This window comes from Tachyglossus aculeatus, chromosome 11 (genome assembly GCF_015852505.1).
Source record: "Tachyglossus aculeatus isolate mTacAcu1 chromosome 11, mTacAcu1.pri, whole genome shotgun sequence".
Classification (NCBI taxonomy): domain Eukaryota; kingdom Metazoa; phylum Chordata; class Mammalia; order Monotremata; family Tachyglossidae; genus Tachyglossus; species Tachyglossus aculeatus.
Genome location: NC_052076.1, coordinates 4,268,669 through 4,288,806, shown reverse-complemented (window position 1 = coordinate 4,288,806; position 20,138 = coordinate 4,268,669). Strand labels below are relative to the sequence as shown.

Sequence of the window (20,138 nt, the reverse complement as noted above, 5' to 3'; positions counted from 1 at the left end):
GGCATTGTCAGGGTGGGGGTTTCCCCAGAGCCAAACCTCTCCTTACCACCTGGCTTTTTATGCGATGCTTTGCTCTTCCTCATCAATGGCCTCATTTTACCCCCACAACACCTGAGAGGTAGGGAGCGGGGGTTGTCATTACCCCTTTATCAACTCCCTCCGCAAATCTGACAGACCATTACTCTCCCCACCTCCAAAGTCTTATTGAAGGCCCGTCTCCTCCAAGAGGCTTCCCTTTCCTCTTCTCCCACTCCCTTCTGCGTCGCCCTGACTTGCTCCCTTTATTCTACTCCCACTCCCTTCTGCGTCGCCCTGACTTGCTCCATTTATTCTTCTAGACTGTGAGCCCGTTGTTGGGTAGGGATCGTCTCTATATGTTGCCGACTTGTACTTCCCAAGCGCTTAGTACAGTGCTCTGCACAGGAATAAATACGATTGAATGAATCCCCCCTCCTAGCCCCACAGCACTTCCGCACAATCTGTCATTTATTTATTTATATTTATGTCCGACCCCTCCTCTAGACTGTAAGCTTATTGCAGTCAGGGAATGTGTCTGTTTATTGTTATAGTGTACTCTCCCAAGCGCGCGGTACAGCGCTCTGCGCTCAATAAATTAATTCAATCGTATTTATCGAGGGCTTGCTGTGTGCAGAGCACTGCACTGAGCGCTTGGGAAGTACAAATGGTCAACATAAAGAGACGGTTCCTACCCAAATAAATGCAATTAAATGAACACTCCCATTTTGCAAGTGGGGCAACTGAGGCACTGAGAGGTTCAGTGACTTGCTTTAGGGCAGAGCCAAGACTAGAACCCAGTTTCCTGGCTCCCAGCTTCGGGGTCTCCCCCCGAGGCCAGGCGGCGGGGCCCCAGGCAGACGAAGGGGGTCTCTCGCTAAGCCCCTTCTCCTCCTACTCCACTGCAGGTCTTAGTGAAGGCCCGTCTCCTCCAAGAGGCCTTCCCTGACTAAGCCTCCCTTTCCTCTTCTCCCACTCCCTTCTGCGTCGCTCTGACTTGCTCCCTTTATTCTTCTGTGCGCCCGTTGTTGGGTAGGGACCGTCCGTATATGAGGTCACTCATTTGCTCTCCAGCCACCGGCCACAGCGGTGACCTTAAAGATAATAATAATAATGATGGCATTTGTTAAGCGCTTACTATGTGCAGAGCACTGTTCTAAGCGCTGGGGAGGATACAAGGTAAGCAGGTTGTCCCACATGGGGCTCACAGTCTTCATCCCCATTTTCCAGATGAGGGAACTGAGGCACAGAGAAGTGAAGTGACTTGCCCAAGGTCACACAGCTGACAAGTGGCAGAGCCGGGATTAGAACCCAGGACCTCTGACTCCCAAGCCCAGGCTCTTCCCATTAAGCCATGCCGCTTGTCTGCTCCGGAGTCCAACCCGCTGCCCCCCGCACGCCAGCTCACTCGGGCGCCCCTGGGAGCAGGTGGGCACCCACCTTGGTCACCAGGGCCACCTACCGTGGTCACCAGGGCCACCTGCCAATTCTCCAGGTGCCACTCGCAGCGAATGACGGGAGACACCACCGCGATCAGCATGATCTCCATCGCCTCCGCCACCTGCAAGGCGGGAAGAGCCCATCATCATCATCAATCGTATTTATTGAGCGCTTACTATGTGCAGAGCACTGTACTAAGCGCTTGGGAAGTACAAATTGGCAACATATAGAGACATATAGCCCAGTGTCTTCTCTGCCCAGCCTCCGGATTCCTTGTCGTGTCCCACCCCCGTCCCTCAATTGCAGCCTCCCCCTCGGTCCTCCTTTCCTCCAGTTTCCCTCTATGCGCTCCTTTTTCCTCCAGCCTCCCCCAGTGCCCTGTCCCACGTGGGGCTCACAGTCTTTATCCCCAGTTTACAGATGAGGGGACTGAGGCCCAGTGAAGTGCCTTGCCCACGGTCACACAGCTGACAAGTGGCGCAATTAAGTGATTTGCCTAAGATCACCCAGCTGTGCTCCGGCCTCCAGCCTCCCCACCCAAGTAACCTCGCGGGCCCCAGTCCCTCCCAGCAGAACCACTTTTGGATAACCCAGAAGCCGCTGGGAGGCAAGAACAGACAAGAGAAGCAGAGTGACGGTGGATGGAGCCTGGACTTGGGAGTCGGAAGGACCTGAGTTCGAATTCCCGCCCTTCCACTTGCCTGTTGTTTGCCCATGTTGTTTTAGACTGTGAGCCCACTGTTGGGTAGGGACTGTCTCTATATGTTGCCAATTTGTACTTCCCAAGCGCTTAGTACAGTGCTCTGCACATAGTAAGCGCTCAATAAATACGATTGATAATGATGATGAAGTCACTTCGCTTCTCTGGGCCTCAGTCATCTGTAAAATGGGGATTGAGACTAGACTGTGAGCCCACTGTTGGGTAGGGACCATCTCTATATGTTGCCGACTTGTACTTCCCAAGCGCTTAGTACAGTGCTCCGCACACAGTAAGCGCTCAATAAATACGATTGAACGAATGAATGATTGAGAGCGGGAGGCCCCCGAGGGACACGGACTGTGTATCTTTGCAGCTCGTAACTACCCCAGTTCTTAGTACAGTGCCTGGCACACAGTAAGGACTTAACAAATACCATTTAAAAATAATACCATATTTTTTTTAAAAAAAAAAGAGTCCCTGATAGGGTTGATGGTTTATTGGAGGATCCAGTGAGGGAGGGGAGTCATGTACTGGGGGAGCGGATTGAGGGATCAGAGGTCACACTGGTATGCATATATTTATTTATTTATTTTACTTGTACATATTTATTCTATTTATTTTATTCTGTTAATATGTTTTGTTTTGTTCTCTGTCTCCCCCTCCTAGACCGTGAGCCCACTGTTGGGTAGGGACCGTCTCTAGATGTTGCCAACTTGGACTTCCCAAGCGCTTAGTAGAGTGCTCTGCACACAGTAAGTGCTCAATAAATACAATTGAATGAATGAATGAATTGTATATATGTTTGCACATATTTATTACTCTATTTTACTTGTACGTATTCATTCTATTTATTTTATTTTGTTAATATGTTTTGTTTGGTTCTCCGTCTCCCCCTTCTAGACTGTGAGCCCACTGTTGGGTAGGGACCATCTCTATATGTTGCCAACTTGTACTTCCCAAGCACTTAGTACAGTGCTCTGCACACAGTAAGCGCTCAAGAAATACGATTGAATGAATGAATGAATATATGTATATATGTTTGCACATATTTATTACTCTATTTTACTTGTACGTATTCATTCTATTTATTTTATTTCGTTAATATGTTTTGTTTGGTTCTCTGTCTCCCCCTTCTAGACTGTGAGCCCACTGTTGGGTAGGGACCATCTCTAGATGTTGCCAACTTGGACTTCCCAAGTGCTTAGTCCAGTGTTCTGCACACAGTAAGCGCTCAATAAATACGATTGAATGAATGAATGAATGAAGAGATCACGGATTGGCGTGGCTCAGTGGAAAGAGCCCGGGCTTTGGAGTCAGAGGTCATGGGTTCAAATTCCGACTCTGCCAATTGTCAGCTGTGTGACTTTGGGCAATTCACTTCACTAATCTGGGCCTCATCTGTAAAATGGGGATTAAAACTGTCAGCCCCCCGTGGGACAACCCGATCGCCTTGTAACCTCTCCAGCGCTTAGAACAGTGCTTTGCACATAGTAACCACTTAATAAATGCCATTATTATTATTGTTGGGGACGGAGGTCACAGTGGCTGGAGGGGGGGGGGGTGGGGGCTATCAGTCCATACCCCGGTGCTGCCCATGATGAGGAACAGGGCGATATGGAAGCGGCCGAAGCCAATGGTCTCCACCGCCTCCTCCACGGTGAAGGTTTTCTGCTCTGAAAGCACAAGAACGTGAACTCAAACAAACCACCGAATCGTAACCGGGTCAACTGAGCCCGAGACCCGAACCATACCATCTGAACCATCTGTATATATGTATATATGTTTGTACATATTTATTACTCTATTTTACTTGTACATATCTATTCTATTTATTTTATTTTGTTAGTATGTTTGGTTTTGTTCTCTGTCTCCCCCTTTTAGACTGTGAGCCCACTGCTGGGTAGGGACTGTCTCTATATGTTACCAACTTGTACTTCCCAAGCGCTTAGTACAGTGCTCTGCACACAGTAAGCGCTCAATAAATACGATTGATGATGATGAACAGAGCGTGGGATCTGAGCTGAGTGAAATGAGCACGGGAACCAAGCCGCAGAGCTCCGGCCCACTGAGAGTTGGCCCGCTCAGCCCCAGGATGCCCATCCCTCCCCCTAGCCCATAATAATAATAATGATGGCATTTATTAAGCACTTACTATGTGCAAAGCACTGTTCTAAGCGCTGGGGAGGTTACAAGGTGATCAGGTTGGCCCCCCTGGGGGGCCCATGTGCATAGTAGGTGCTCCGCCCAGTGCCCTGCACTCAGTAAGCACTCAGTTCAGTGCCCTGCACACAGTAGGGGCCCCTTCTAGACTGTGAACCCGTTGTTGGATAGGGACCGTCTCTCTATAATAATAATAATAATAATGGCATTTATTAAGCGTTTACTATGTGCAAAGCACCGTTCTAAGCGCTGGGAAGGTTCCAAGGTGATCAGGTTGTCCCATGGGGGGCTCATAGTTTTAATCCCCATTTTACAGATGAGGTAACTGAGGCACAGAGACGTTAAGTGACTTGCCCAGTCACCCAGCTAATTAGCGGGATTTGAACCCACGACCCCTGACTTCAAAGCCCGGGCTCTTTCCACTGAGCCACGCTGCTTCTCAGCGTGTTTCCGACTTGTATGTTTCCGACTTGTACTTCCCAAGTGCTCTGCGCACAGTAAGTGCTCAGGAAATACGATTGAATGAATGAATGCACAGTAGACACTGAGCCCAGTGTCCTGTGCCCCATATCAATCAATCGTATTTATTGAGCGCTTACTGTGTGCAGAGCACTGGACTAAGCGCTTGGGAAGTACAAGTTGGCAACATATAGAGACGGTCCCTACCCAACAGTGGGCTCACAATATGTGCCCAGCAAATCATCATCATCATCAATCGTATTTATTGAGCGCTTACTGTGTGCAGAGCACTGTAGTAAGCGCTTGGGAAGTACAGCAAATACTGATAGGGTTGATGGTGAAGACGAAGATGAAGGGTCTCCTTTCCGCCGAGCTCTGGAGCGGCAGGAGGTTCCCAGGGATGGACGTCCCCTTTCCCTGGCCAGTCCAGTGCCCTCCGTGCCCTCCGTGCCACCCCACGGGAGTTGGCAGATGCCGTCCAGAACCGGTCCCCCGCCTCGGGCCTGGGCTGTGTCCCTTCCTCACGGCCCTCTCCTGGCTGGGGCCGAGGGCCCGTGCTGGCCACACAACTCCCCCGGGGATTTAAGTGCTCAGTACAGTGTTCAGCACACAGTCAGCGCTCAATAAATACGATCGAATGAATGAATGGATTTGACCCAGAGTGTGGGGGGTGCCCAGGGGTCTGCCTGGCCACACTCAATCAATCAATCAATCAATTGTATTTATTGAGTGCTTACTGTGCGCAGAGCACTGTACTAAGCGCTTGGGAAGTACAAGTTGGCAACTCATTCAACCTGCCAGCTCTCAGCTCTCCTTGCCCACACGGGCAGAGAAGCAGTGTGGCTTAGTGGATAGAGCACGGGCTTGGAAGTCAGAAGGACCTGGGTTCTAATCCCACCTCCGTCACTCGCCTATTGTGTGGTTTGGGGCAAAGCACTTGGCTTTTCTATGCCTCAGTTAGCTCATCTGTAAAATGGGGACGAAGGCTGTGAGCCCCCACGTGGGACACGGACCGGATTTATTTGTATCTACCCCGCTGCTTAGAACAGTAAGCACACAGAGAGGCAGCGTGGCTCAGTGGAAAAGAGCCCGGGCTTTGGAGTCAGAGGTCATGGGTTCAAATCCGCTGTCAGCTGTGCGACTTTGGGCACGTCGCTTCACTTCTCGGGGCCTCAGTTGCCTCATCTGGAAAATGGAGATTAAGACTGTGAGCCCCCCCGTGGGACAACCTGATCACCTTGTAACCTCCCCAGTGCTTAGAACAGTGCTTTGCATATAGTAAGAGCTTAATAAATGCCATCATCATCACACAGTAAGCACTTAAATACTATTATTATTATTATTGTTATTATTAAGGGTCTCACCCGCGGCAGGACGTTCCCGGCCCTCGGGGCCCAGCTCCTCCAGGCTCAAGGCCGGCCCGGCCCCAGCGACGTGTTTCCTTTGGTGCTCCTGTTGGGGCTCCTCCTGATCTACCACCATCCTGTCCCCGCCGCGGCTCAGCTCAGGTCCAGCGGGATCTGTGAAAAGCTAAAATGACCTCAGGATCCACAGTTTCTCATCCGGAGTGGGATAGGGGGTCTTCCACGACACTTAGGATGCTCCGGGAGCCTGTGTCCATTTTCCTGGCAGGCAGGAGGGTGGCAGGGCAGACGGGGCAGCCCCTCGGGTACGTTGGGTGACCTCTGGGCCCAAGGCGACGGGACCGAGAACCCATGGATAGGAATCCATCAGACCGTGAGCCCACTGTTGGGTAGGGACGGTCTCTATATGTTGCCAACTTGTACTTCCCAAGTGCTTAGTACAGTGCTCTGCACACAGTAAGCGCTCAATAAATACGATTGATTGATTGATCAGAGTGGTCATTTGGGTGGGCATAGCGCTGCTCGCGCATCCCTGTCCGTGGGTCCCCTCGGGTGCACGGAGTGTAATTCATTCAATCATATTTATTGAGCGCTTACTGTGTGCAGAGCACTGTACTAAGCGCTTGGGAAGTACAAGTTGGCAACACCGAGGAGGCGGGCAGGGGCACAGCTCAAGGCCCAGCTGATGCGCCCGGCCCACTGACGGCCAAATTGGCCACAGCAAAGTGCCGGTTCTGGGCCCGAGAGCCAGAACCCGGCCATCGGCCACCTTGGTGACTAGAGTTGTCAGCTGAGTGACTTTGGGTAAGTCACTTCACTTCTCTGGGCCTCAGTTACCTCATCTGTAAAATGGGGACGAAGACTGTGAGACCCCCGTGGGACAACCTGATTACCTTGTAACCTCCCCAGCGCTTAGAACATTGCTTTGCACATAGTAAGTGCTTAACAGATGCCATCATTATTATTATAAGGAAATCAGGTTGTCCCACGTGGGGCACTTAATAAATGCCATTATTATTATCATTATTATTATTATTATTAGAGTTCTGCATTGGGTGTACGGCCAGCCCGTCACCTGCCTGGACGTCTCCGCCTCCCAGGCGGACATCGAGGTCAAGAGCTCAGGGTGGATCAATGAAGGGAACAAGATGAGGGAACTGAGGCACAGAGACATTGAGCGGCTTGCCCAAGGTCACACGCCAGACAATGTTTGTACGTGTTTATTACTCAATTTTATTTGTACATATTTATTCTATTTATTTTATTTTGTTAATATGTTTGGTTTTGTTCTCTGTCTCCCCCTTCTAGACTGTGAGCCCACTGTTGGGTAAGGACCGTCTCTAGATGTTGCCAACTTGGACTTCCCAAGCGCTTAGTCCAGTGCTCTGCACACAGTAAGCGCTCAATAAATATGATTGAATGAATGAATGACAAGCGGCAGAGCTGGGATTAGAACCCACGTCCTCCGACTCCCAAGCGCGGGCTCTTTCCACTAAGCCATGCTGCTTCTCCTGTTGATTCTAAGCTCCTTGTGGGCAGGGAACATGTCTACCAACGCTCCCAATCGCTTAGTAAGTGCTCAAAAACTGGAGCAGGGATTAGAACGCACATCCTTCAGACAACCAGGATCTCTCTCCTCCTCCCCATCCCCCCCCGCCCTACCTCCTTCCCCTCCCCACAGCACCTGTATATATGTTTGTACAGATTTATTACTCTATTGATTTTACTTGTTCATATTTACTATTCTATTTATTTCGGTAATGATGTGCATCTAGCTTTAATTCTATTTATTCTGATGATTTGACACCCGTCCACAAGTTTTGTTTTGTTGTCTGTCTCCCCCTTCTAGACTGTGAGCCCGCTGTTGGGTAGGGACCATCTCTATATGTTGCAAACGTGTACTTCCCAAGCGCTTAGTACAGTGCTCTGCACACAGTAAGCGCTCAATAAATACGATTGAATGAATGAATCTAGCTTTATTTCTATTTATTCTGATGACTTGACACCCGTCCACTTGTTTGGTTTTGTTGTCTGTCTCCCCCTTCTAGACTGTGAGCCCGCTGTTGGGTAGGGACCGTCTCTATATGTTGCAAACGTGTACTTCCCAAGCGCTTAGTACAGTGCTCTGCACACAGTAAGCGCTCAATAAATACGATTCAATGAATGAATCTAGCTTTATTTCTATTTATTCTGATGACTTGACACCCGTCCACTTGTTTGGTTTTGTTGTCTGTCTCCCCCTTCTAGACTGTGAGCCCGCTGTTGGGTAGGGACCGTCTCTATATGTTGCAAACATGTACTTCCCAAGCGCTTAGTACAGTGCTCTGCACACAGTAAGCGCTCAATAAATACGATTCAATGAATGAATCTGGCTTTATTTCTATTTATTCTGATGACTTGACACCCGTCCACTTGTTTGGTTTTGTTGTCTGTCTCCCCCTTCTAGACTGTGAGCCCGCTGTTGGGTAGGGACCGTCTCTATATGTTGCAAACATGTACTTCCCAAGCGCTTAGTACAGTGCTCTGCACACAGTAAGCGCTCAATAAATACGATTCAATGAATGAATATGGCTTTATTTCTATTTATTCTGATGACTTGACACCCGTCCACTTGTTTGGTTTTGTTGTCTGTCTCCCCCTTCTAGACTGTGAGCCCGCTGTTGGGTAGGGACCGTCTCTATATGTTGCAAACATGTACTTCCCAAGCGCTTAGTACAGTGCTCTGCACACAGTAAGCGCTCAATAAATACGATTCAATGAATGAATATGGCTTTATTTCTATTTATTCTGATGACTTGACACCCGTCCACTTGTTCTGTTTTGTTGTCTGTCTCCCCCTTCTAGACTGTGAGCCCACTGTTGGGTAGGGGCCATCTCTGTTACCAGCTTGTACTTCCCAAGCGCTTAGTACAGTGCTCTGCACACAGTAAGCGCTCAATAAATACGATTGAATGAATGAATGAACCAGGCCCGGGCTCTAGCCACTAGGGCCACACTGCTTCTCTGCTTGAGGTGTCACCTGTCTACTTGTTTTATTTTGTTGTCTGTCTCCACCTTCTAGATTGTGAGCCCGCTGGTGGGTAGGGACCGTCTCTTTATGTTTCCGATTTGTACCTTCCAAGCGCTTAGTCCAGTGCTCTGCACACAGTAAGCGCTCAACAAATACGACTGAACGAACGAATGAATACAGTGGTCTTCGCCGCCCACGTCAGCCGGCTGTTTTCCAGGATCCGGCTGGGAGAGTCAGGGACGGAGAGGGGACCGTCGGGGGTGTCGGATGGGCCGTGCCGAGGGAGAGTTAAGGATGGAGAGGGGAGACAGTGCAAGCGCTTAGTACAGTGCTCTGCACACAGTAAGCGCTCAATAAATACGATCGATTGATTGAGTCAGGGGTCTTGGGTGGTCCATCCCTAACCGTGAGTCGGGGGCCCTGGAGGGTGACCGCTTCCCAATTCCTCCCAACATCCCGGTGCGGCCGTGGGAGACTGCAGATTCCCAGGCCGGCTGGGCTGTGGGTGTCACTGAGGCCCTACTTATTAATCCCTCTCGAGCACAGATTAATCCCGAATTATCCGAAACACGCCTCTTTCTTCACAAAACGCACATTCCCGTCAAACCAGATTTCGGCCCCAGGAAAATATTTCCCCCCTGGCCTCTCCTGGAGAAGGGCTCCTTTGTCCCTCTGTGGGACCTTGGGCAAGTCACTTCACTTCTCTGTGCCTCAGTTCCCTCATCTGTAAAATAGGGATTGAGACGGTGAGCCCCATGTGGGACAGGGACTGTGTCCAACCCGATTTGCTGGTATTCACTCTAGTGCTTAGTACAGTGCCTGGCACATAGTAAGTGCTTAACAAATACCATAATTATTATTTCATCCAAATTTCACTAAACCCACCCCGGATAAGGAATCTGGGGTGGCTTTCAAGCTGCTGGCTCGTGTGGCTATTGGAAATGGACTCAGTTTGGGGGGGGGTGTATTGGCATTTGTTAAACACTTATCGTGTGTCAGGCACTGTACTAAGCGCTGGGGTAGATACAAGCTAATTAGGTTGGAAACAACCTATCCCCCGCATGGGGCTCCTTTTTAATCCCCATTTTACAGGTAATTGAGGCCCAGAGAAGTGAGGTGACTTGCCCAAGGCCACACGGTAGACAAGGGGATAAATCACAACCCAGGAGTCAGAAGGACCTGGGTTCTAATCCCAGCTCTGCCACTTGTCTGCTGTGTGACCTTGGACAAGTCACTTCACTTCTCTGGGCCTATGTTACCTCATCTGTAAAATGGGATTGAGAAGGTGAACCCCATGTGGGACAGGGCCTGTGTCCAACCCAATTTGCTTGTATCCACCCCAGTATTTAGTACAGTGTCTGGCACATAGTAAGCGCTCAACGAATACCACAATTATTATTATTACAAGTGACGGAGCTGGGATTAGAACTCAGGTCCTTCTGACTCCCAGCCCCAGGCTCTATCTGCGATGCCATGCTGCTTCTCAATAATAATAATCATGATGATGGCATTTGTTAAGCGCTTACTATGTGCAAAGCACTGTTCTAAACGCTGGGGAGGTTACAAGGTGATCAGGTTGTCCCACGGGGGGCTCACAGTTTTCATCCCCATTTTACAGATGAGGTAACTGAGGCCCAGAGAGGTTAAGTGGCTTGGCCAAAGTCACACAGCTGACCGTTGGCGGAGCTGGGATTTGAACCCATGACCTCTGACTCCAAAGCCCGGGCTCTTTCCACTGAGTCACGCTGCTTCTCAATACTGCTCAATGTCAGCTAAGGGCCTTAAGGAGGCCACCCCATCACCCTGGCTTCTCCTGGACCAGGGTCCGTAGGAGGACATGGACAGGAGCCCCTGATGGAGGGATCAGCGCTTAGAACAGTGCTTTGCACATAGTAAGCGCTTAATAAATGCCTTTATTATTATTATTATGTTAATATAATAATATTATTAACATGTGCAGAGAGAACAACGGAGAAGCAACGTGGCTCAATGGAAAGAGCCCGGGCTTTGGAGTCAGAGCTCAGGGGTTCAAATCCTGGCTCCTCCACTTGCCAGCTGTGTGACTTTGGCCAAGTCACTTCACTTCTCTGGGCCTCAGTTACCTCATCTGGAAAATGGGGATTAAGACTGGGAGCCCCTTGGGACAACCTAATCACCTTGTAACCTCCCCGGCGCTTAGAACAGTGCTTTGCACATAGTGAGCGCTTAACAGATGCCATCGTTATTATTATTATAGCAAGTACCTATAAATACCACTGATCGATGGATGGATCCCAGTAGACGCTCAGTCTGGTGTCCTGCTCACAGTAGATGCTCTGTATATAGCAGATGGCCCAGTCCTGCGCTTCGCCTAAAGTAGGCACTCAGTCCAGTGACCTGCATATAGTAGACACCCAACCCCAAGCCGTACACACACAAGAGGCGCCCAGTCCAGTGTCCTGCAAACGGTGGGTGCCCAGTCCAATTCGTCCTCCAGTTGCCCACATAGAGGCCGGGAGGCCCAAGGAGCACGGCAGCGGACCCTCAGACGGGAGTCGGGTGGTCCGGACCCCTCTCTGTTCACCCCGGGGAGGCCCAGGCCCCCTCACCCAAGAGCCGCCCGAAAGTCCAAACCCCAAGGGGAGGTTTGTCCCAGGGATGAACTCACCTCAGGACTGTGGGGCGACGGGGTGACTCGGGCGGGCTCGTCTCCTCGGGCACAGCGCCCGCCTCTGATGCCACCCAAACCGGTGGCACCCCAGTGGGCGGGGTGGACGGAGGGGTGGCCTGGCTCTCTTCCCCCCACGGGGATCAGGTGTCTCGGCTGGCTCTGAGTTCCTGCTCACCAGAACCTGCCCCAGGATGCCAACGAGGAGCAGCAGCAGCTCCCTACCCCATTTCTTTCCCACCCACTTATCATCAATCTCATTTATTGAGTGCTTACTATGTGCAGAGCACTGTACTAAGCGCTTGAGGGCAATGCCAATCCAGCTGCGGCAATGGCAGCCCCTGCAGCCCACCCTGCCCCCCAAACCGACCAGGCCTCGGCCCGCTCCGTCTTCAGAGCCCCCCCAGAGGCCCGTCCCCTCCAAGAAGTCTTCCCAAATTAATTCCAAATGTTCCCCCTAAGCCTGTCTGCATTCCCACTTCCCAGCAGGTACAATCAGTTTTCCACTCAATCAGGCATCAGCTTTTCCATCCTGAGGTAAATGTCTCTAAGATGGCCTTTTTAATCAATCAATCGTATTTATTGAGCGCTTACTGTGTGCAGAGCACTGTACTAAGCGCTTGTAAGCACCGTTCTAAGCGCCGGGGTAGATACAAGGTAATCAAGTTGTCCCACGTGGGGCTCACAGACTTAATCCCCATTTTCCAGATGAGGTAACTGAGGCCCAGAGAAGCTAAGTAACTTGTCCAAAGTCACACAGCTGACAAGTGGAAGAGCTGGGATTTGAACCCATGACCTCTGACTCCAAAGCCCGGGCTCTTTCCACTGAGCCACGCTGGGCAAGTCGCTTTTTAAGTACTTACTATTCATTCATTCATATTTATTGAGCACTTACAGAGCACTGTACTAAGCGCTTGAGAGAACACACAATGTGCAACACATGGAAAGCAAAATCCCCTAGTTCCACACAGCTCCGAGAATACACAACGTGCAACACATGGAAAGCGAAATCCCCTAATTCCACGCACCTCCTTGCAATTCACACTGCTCTCAAAATCTCAGAAGCCAGCTTTCAAGGTAGCAAAAAGGAAGGTACCCACGGATTGATTACTATAATAATAATAATAATGAGGCATTTATTAAGCGCTTACTATGTGCAAAGCACTGCTCTAAGCGCTGGTTACAAGGCAATCAGGTTGTCCCCCAGGGGGCTCACAGTCTTAATCCCCATTTTACAGATAAGTGAGGCACAGAGAAGTTAAGAGATTTGCCCAAAGTCACCCAGCTGACAATTGGCAGAGCTGGGATTTGAACCCATGACCTCTGACTCCAAAGCCCGGGCTTTTTCCGCTGAGCCACGTGTGCTAAACACTGTTCTAAGTGCTGGGTAGTTGCAAGCTAATCAGGCTGGACACAATCCCTGCCCGGCATGGGGCTCACAATCCTAATCCCCATTTTACAGATGAGGTATATGTTGCTAAATTGTCCTTCCCAAGCGCTTAGTACAGTGCTCTGCACACAGTAAGCTCTCAATAAATACGATTGAATGAATGAATGAATAAATGAGGCACAGAGAACTGAAGTGAATTGGCCAAGGTCACCCTGCAGAGCTTCGATCTTGATCTCCTTGATTTTTACTCCTGCCCCGGGCCAGGCTGCTTCTTTAGTTGAGAGATTATTGGGTGCAATCAATCAATCAATCAATCGTATTTATTGAGCGCTTACTGTGTGCAGACCACTGTACTAAGCACTTGGGAGAGTACAATACAACAGTGCTTTGCACATAGTAAGTGCTTAATTCTATTTATTTTACTTTGTTAATATGTTTTGTTTTGTTGTCCGTCTCCCCCTTCTAGACTGTGAGCCCGCTGTTGGGTAGGGACCGTCTCTATAAGTTGCCAACTTGGACTTCCCAAGCGCTTAGTACAGTGCTCTGCACACAGTAAGCGCTCAATAAATACGATTGAATGAATGAATGGACAGAGTTAGTAGACACATTCCCTGTCCACGAAGGAGCCGGTCAATTGATTAATCGATAGGAAATGGGAAGGAGAGGGACCCTGGGTAGTTGTGTGTGCTGGCTTTGCTGGCAACGAGCCCGCTGTTGGGTAGGGACCGTCTCTATATGTTGCCAAATTGTACTTCCCAAGCGCTTAGTACAGTGTTCTGCACACAGTAAGCGCTCAATAAATACGATTGAATGAACGTAGGCCAAACCAACTCCACCCTAAGGCTCCGCCCCTGCCCCATGTCCTTCAATTACAAGTCAGGAAACGGCATCACCGTTCCGAATGCGCTTAGTAATAATAATAATGGCATTTATTAAGCACTTACTATGTGCAAAGCACCTGTTCTAAGCGCTGGGGAGGTTACAAGGTGATCAGGTTGTCCCACTGGGGGCCTCGCAGTCTTAATGCCCATTTTCCAGATGAGGGAAGTGAAGTGACTTACCCAAAGTCACCCAGCTGACAAATGGCGAAGCCGGGATTTGAACCCATGAGCGCTGACTCCAAAGCCCCGGCTCTTTCCACTGAGCCATGCTGCTTCGGCTCACAGAAAGCACTCAATAAATACGATTGAATGGAATACTACTTGGAGTGCACATTGTACTCTGTGTGCAGAGTACAGTGCTCTGCACACAGAAAGCACTCAATAAATACGCTTGAATGGAATACGACTGAATGGATGGCTTGGCGTTGTCCGGTCGGCAGCAGCGGGCCGGGGATGGGCGGGTTTGGCTGCTGAATCGGCTGGGACCGGTGACCTTGATTGATTGATTGATTAATTGGACTGTAAGCCGGCTGAGGGCAGGACTCTAGTCCCTGGCACCATTGTGGGAAACGGCCCTGGAGCCTGGACTGATCATCATCAATCGTATTTATTGAGCGCTTACTGTGTGCAGAGCACTGGACTAAGCGCTTGGGCAGTACAAGTTGGCAACATATAGAGACAGTCCCTACCCAACAGTGGGCTCACAGTCTAAAAGAGCGGCTGACGGGATTTCTGCCCTCGGCTGGGACAGCGACAGTGCTCTCAGGGCCTAGATGGAAGGCAGGGACTGTGGCTGTTATATCGTTATATTGTCCGAGTGCTGATTAGAATAATAATAGTGGTATTTGTTAAGCGCTTACTATGTGCAAAGCACTGTTCTAAGCCCTGGGGGGGATACCAGGTGATCAGGTTGTCCAGCGTGGGGCTCACAGTCTTCACCCCCATTTTACAGATGAGGGAACTGAGGCACAGGGAAGTCAAGTGACTTGCCTAAAGTCACACAGCTAAGTGGCGGAGCCGGGATTAGAACCCATGACTTCTAACTTCCAAGCCCAGGCTCCTTCCACTGAGCCACGCTGCTATCATTATTATTATATAATGGAATTTGTTAAGCACTTACTATGTGCCAGGCACTGTTCTAAGCATGCTGGGACACACAGTAAAATCACCGGACCGCAGCTCCTTAAAGACCTACAAAAATCCCATCTTCTCCCAAAAGTGTTCCAAGCCTAATTCCCAAAGTCCCAGTCCTTGAATCAATCAATCATATTTATTGAGTGCTTACTGTGTGCAGAGCACTGTACTAAGCGCTTCTAGCCTGTGAGCCCATTGGGTAGGGAAGGTCTCTATCTGTTGCCGAATTGTACTTCCCAAGCGCTTAGTACAGTGCTCTGCACATAGTAAGCGCTCAATAAATACGATTGAATGAATGAATGAATACAGTAAGCACTCAATAAATATGACAATGAACGAAAGGCAGTTGCTGTTGGGTTCCTGAGAATAATAATAACAGTGGCATTTGTTAAGCGCTTAGTATGTGCCAGGTTGGACACAGTCCCTGTCCCACGAGAGGCTCACAGTCTCAATCCCCATTTTACAGATGAGGAAACTGAGGCATAGAAAAGCAAAACGACTTGCCCAAGGTCACACAGAGCAGACAAGTGGCAGAGCCGGGATTAGAACCCATGACCTTATGGGGCTCACAATCTTAATTCCCATTTTACAGATGAGGTAACTGAGGCCCAGAGAAGTTAAGTGACTTGCCCAAGCGCTTACTATGTGCAAAGCACTGTTCTAAGTGATGGGGAGTAGGGACCGTCTCTATATGTTGCCAACTTGTACTTCCCAAGCGCTTAGTACAGTGCTCTGCACACAGTAAGCGCTCAATAAATACGATTGATTGATTTAGTGCCCTGCAACCAGTTCATTTATTCAATCGTATTTATTGAGTGCTTACTGTGTGCAGAGCACTGTACTAAGCGCTTGGGAAGTACAAGTTGGTGCTCAGTCCAGTGCCCTGCACAGAGAAGCAGCGTGGCTTGGTGGAAAGAGCCCGAGCTTTGGAGTCAGAGGTCATGGGTTCTAATCCCGGCTCCGCCACATGTCTGCTGTGTGACCTTGGGCAAGTCAAATAACTTCTCTGAGCCTCAGTTACCTCATCTGTAAAATGGGGTTTGACTGTGAGCCCCACGTGGGACAACCTGATCACACTGTATCCCCCCAGCGCTTAGAACAGTGCTTTGCACATAGTAAGCGCTTAATATATGCCACTATTAGTAGTAGTAGTAGTAGTAGTAGGCTCCCTGCTCTGGTTTTAAGATTTCAACTGTATTTTCTACCACTCGGCTCAAAGAGGATACGCCCTTCCTGGCCCTGGACCGCTGGGATCTGGCCCCCACTGCCCCCAACTTTGGCTATAGAGTCAGGGGTCCTGGGTTCGAATCCCCGCTCTGCCAATTGTCCGCTGTGTGACTTTGGGCAAGTCACTTCATTTCTCTGGGCCTCAGTTCCCTCATCTGTAAAATGGGGATTAAGACTGGGAGCCCGCCATGGGACAACCTTGTAACTTCCCCAGCGCTTAGAACAGTGGTTCGCACATAGTAAGCGCTTAACAAATGCCACCATCATCATCATCATCATCTCTGTCTCTTTTTCGAGGTCTCTCTGGGTCTTTGTCGCCTCTCTTCCCGGAGGAGTCTGTTGGAGTTGTCTGGGAGGAAGTGTTCCTGCCTCACAAACCACAACATTGTTTCCTGTTTGTTGCTTTGCCGGTCGGACAACATGTCTGGAAAGGTCTTGCTCTCCCGCCCCCATGGCTCTGCAGCGCCCGGAAATTATTCAACTTTTTTTGGAAAATGAGCATCCCCTCCCCACCAGTCCCCCGGCCTCGGGAGCTGGCCCAACCCAAGCCAGTGCGGCAGGTGGGGGGGGCTGGAAGGGGAAATCGAGGCAGCGTGGCTCAGCGGAAAGAGCCCGGGCTTTGGAGTCAGAGCTCACAGGTTCAAATCCCGGCTCCGCCAACTGCCAGCTGTGTGACTTTGGGCAAGTTACTTCTCTGTGCCTCAGTTACCTCATCTGGAAAATGGGGATTAAGACTGTGAGCCCCCATGGCGCTTGGGAGAGTACAATATAACAACATTGGAGTCAGAGGTCATGGGTTCAAATCCCAGCTCCGCCGTCAGCTGTGTGACTTTGGGCAAGTCACTTCGCTTCTCTGGGCCTCAGTTACCTCATCTGGAAAATGGGGATGAAGACTGTGAGCCCCCCGTGGGACCACCTGATCACCTTGCAACCTCCCCACCGCTTAGAACAGTGCTTTGCACATAGTAAACGCTTAATAAATGCTATTATTATTATTATTATTACTTCACTTCTCTGAGCCTCAGTTCCCTCATGGGGATTAAAACTGTGAGCCCCCCACCGTGGGGCCACCTGAGCACCTTGTAACCTCCCCAGCGCTTAGAACAGTGCTTTGCACATAGTAAGCGCTTAATAAATGCTATTATTATTATTACTTCACTTCTCTGAGCCTCAGTTCCCTCATGGGGATTAAAACTGTGAGCCCCCCGTGGGACCACCTGATCACCTTGGAACCTCCCCAGCGCTTAGAACAGTGCTTTGCACGTAGTAAGCGCTTAATAAATGCCATCATCATCATCAAAGCCAGGGATAGGGGGGCGGAGGCGGGAGGAGGGGTGTCCATGCCAGGAGAGGCTGCTTGGCATCCCTTCATTCCCTGAAGTTGGGGGCAGTTTAGTGGGCAGAACTGGGCACTCCGTCCCCGGAATCCCGGGCGATTGTCTTCCTCTCCCTTCCATCGGGAGATGGGCTTGATGCCCCACGCTTTGGGTTGTGCCTGCTCTTGTTCCTCGAGAATAGCCTTCGCTAGGCCTCAGGGATGGCATGGGATTTCTTAATAATAATAATGGCATTTATTAAGCGCTTACTATGTGCAAAGCACTGTTCTAAGCGCTGGGGAGGCTACAAGGTGATCAGGTTGGCCCACCGGAGGGCTCCCAGTCTTCATCCCCATTTTCCAGATGAGGGAACTGAGGCCCAGAGAAGTGAAGTGACTCGCCCAAAGTCACCCAGCTGACAGTCGGCGGAGCCGGGATTTGAACCCATGACCTCTGACTCCAAAACCGGGGCTCTTTTCCACTGAGCCACGCTGCTTAAGCACTAACTCTGCGCCAGGCACTGTACTAAGCGCTGGGGTAGATACGAGCGTGGCTCAGTGGAAAGAGCCCGGGCTTTGGAGTCAGAGTTCATGGGTTCAAATCCCGGCTCCGCCAACTGTCAGCTGGGTGACTTTGGGCGAGTCACTTCACTTCTCTGGGCTTCAGTTCCCTCATCTGGAAAATGGGGATGAAGACTGTGAGCCCCCGGGGGACAACCTGATCACCTTGTAACCTCCCCAGCGCTTAGAACAGTGCTTTGCACATAGTTGAAGAAGCAGCGTAACTCAGTGGAAAGAGCCCGGGCTTTGGAGTCAGAGGTCATGGGTTCAAATCCCGGCTCCACCAATTGTCAGCTGTGTGACTTTGGGCAAGTCACTTAATAACTTCTTCCTCTCCATCCCTCCCACCTTACCTCCTTCCCCTCCCCACAGCACCTGTATATATGTATGTATTTATCCCCTTTTAGACTGTGAGCCCACTGTTGGGTAGGGACTGTCTCTATATGTTGCCAACTTGGACTTCCCAAGCGCTTAGTACAGTGCTCTGCACACAGTAAGCGCTCAATAAATACGATTGATTGATTGATTGATTAATAAATGCTATCATTATTATTATACAAGCAAATCAGGTTGGACAACTGCCTTGTCCCATATGGGGCTCACAGTCTTAATCCCCATTTTACAGATGAGGGAACTGAAGCCAAGAGAACTGAAGTGACTCTTCCAAGGTCACAGAGCAGACCGGAGGTGGAGTCAGGATTAGAACCCAGGTCCTTCTGACTCCCAGGCTGGGGCTGCATCCACTAGGCCGCTCTGCCTCACTCCCCGGATTTCGACCCCCATCCCAAGTCCTCCATCTCGATCAATCGTATTTATTGAGCGCTTACTGTGTGCAGAGCACTGTACTATGCGCTTGGGAAGGACAAGTTGGCAACATATAGAGACAGTCCCTACCCAACAGCGGGCTCACAGTCTAAAAGTCTCCTCAGTCTCAGACTCCAGGACCGGGGATCCTGAGACCGTGAACTCCATGTGGGCAGGGAATTAGAGAAGCAGCGTGGCTCAGTGGAAAGAGCCTGGGCTTTGGAGTCAGAGGTCGTGGGTTCGAATCCCGGCTCCGCCAACTGTCAGCTGGGTGACTTTGGGCAAGTCACTTCACTTCTTTGGGCCTCAGTTACCTCATCTGTAAAATGGGGATGAAGACTGTGAGGCCCCCGTGGGACAACCTGATCACCTTGTAACCCCCCCCCCCCCCCCCCCCCCAGTGCTTAGAACAGTGCTCAAAAATCTCCAGTGGCTACCAATCAATCTGCGCATCAGGCAGAGACTCCTCACCCTGGGCTTCAAGGCTGTCCATCACCTCGCCCCCTCCTACCTCACCTCCCTTCTGTCCTTCTCCAGCCCAGCCCGCACCCTCCGCTCCTGTGCCACTAATCTCCTCGTTCTCGCCTGTCCCGCCATCGACCCCTGGCCCACATCATCCCCCGGGCCCGGAATGCCCTCCTTCTGCCCATCCGCCAAGCTAGCTCTCTTCCTCCCTTCAAGGCCCTGCTGAGAGCTCACCTCCTCCAGGAGGCCTTCCCAGACTGAGCCCCTTCCTTCCTCTCCCCCTCGTCCCCCTCTCCATCCCCCCCATCTTACCTCCTTCCCTTCCCCACAGCACCTGTATATATGTATATATGGTTGTACATATTTATTACTCTATTTATTTATTTTACTTGTACATATCTATCCTATTTATTTTATTTTGTTAGTATGTTTGGTTTTGTTCTCTGTCTCCCCCTTTCAGACTGTGAGCCCACTGTTGGGTAGGGACTTTCTCTATATGTTGCCAATTTGTACTTCCCAAGCACTTAGTACAGTGCTCTGCACATAGTAAGCGCTCAATAAATACG

General features: G+C 50.3%; 1 protein-coding gene across 1 annotated transcript; it reads right to left on the bottom strand.

The window, feature by feature from the left end:
* Nucleotides 1-91: 91 nt before the first annotated feature.
* On the bottom strand, nt 92-11,587 carry LOC119934146 (putative transporter SVOPL). The gene is made up of 5 exons (XM_038753551.1): nt 11,392-11,587; nt 6,139-6,294; nt 3,737-3,828; nt 1,456-1,576; nt 92-111 (listed from the first exon to the last, which is right to left on the bottom strand). Exons 2-5 carry the CDS (start codon nt 6,254-6,256, stop codon nt 92-94), a joined length of 351 nt encoding a protein of 116 aa, XP_038609479.1. The 5' UTR covers nt 6,257-6,294; nt 11,392-11,587.
* Between the last annotated feature and the right edge of the window lie 8,551 nt (nt 11,588-20,138).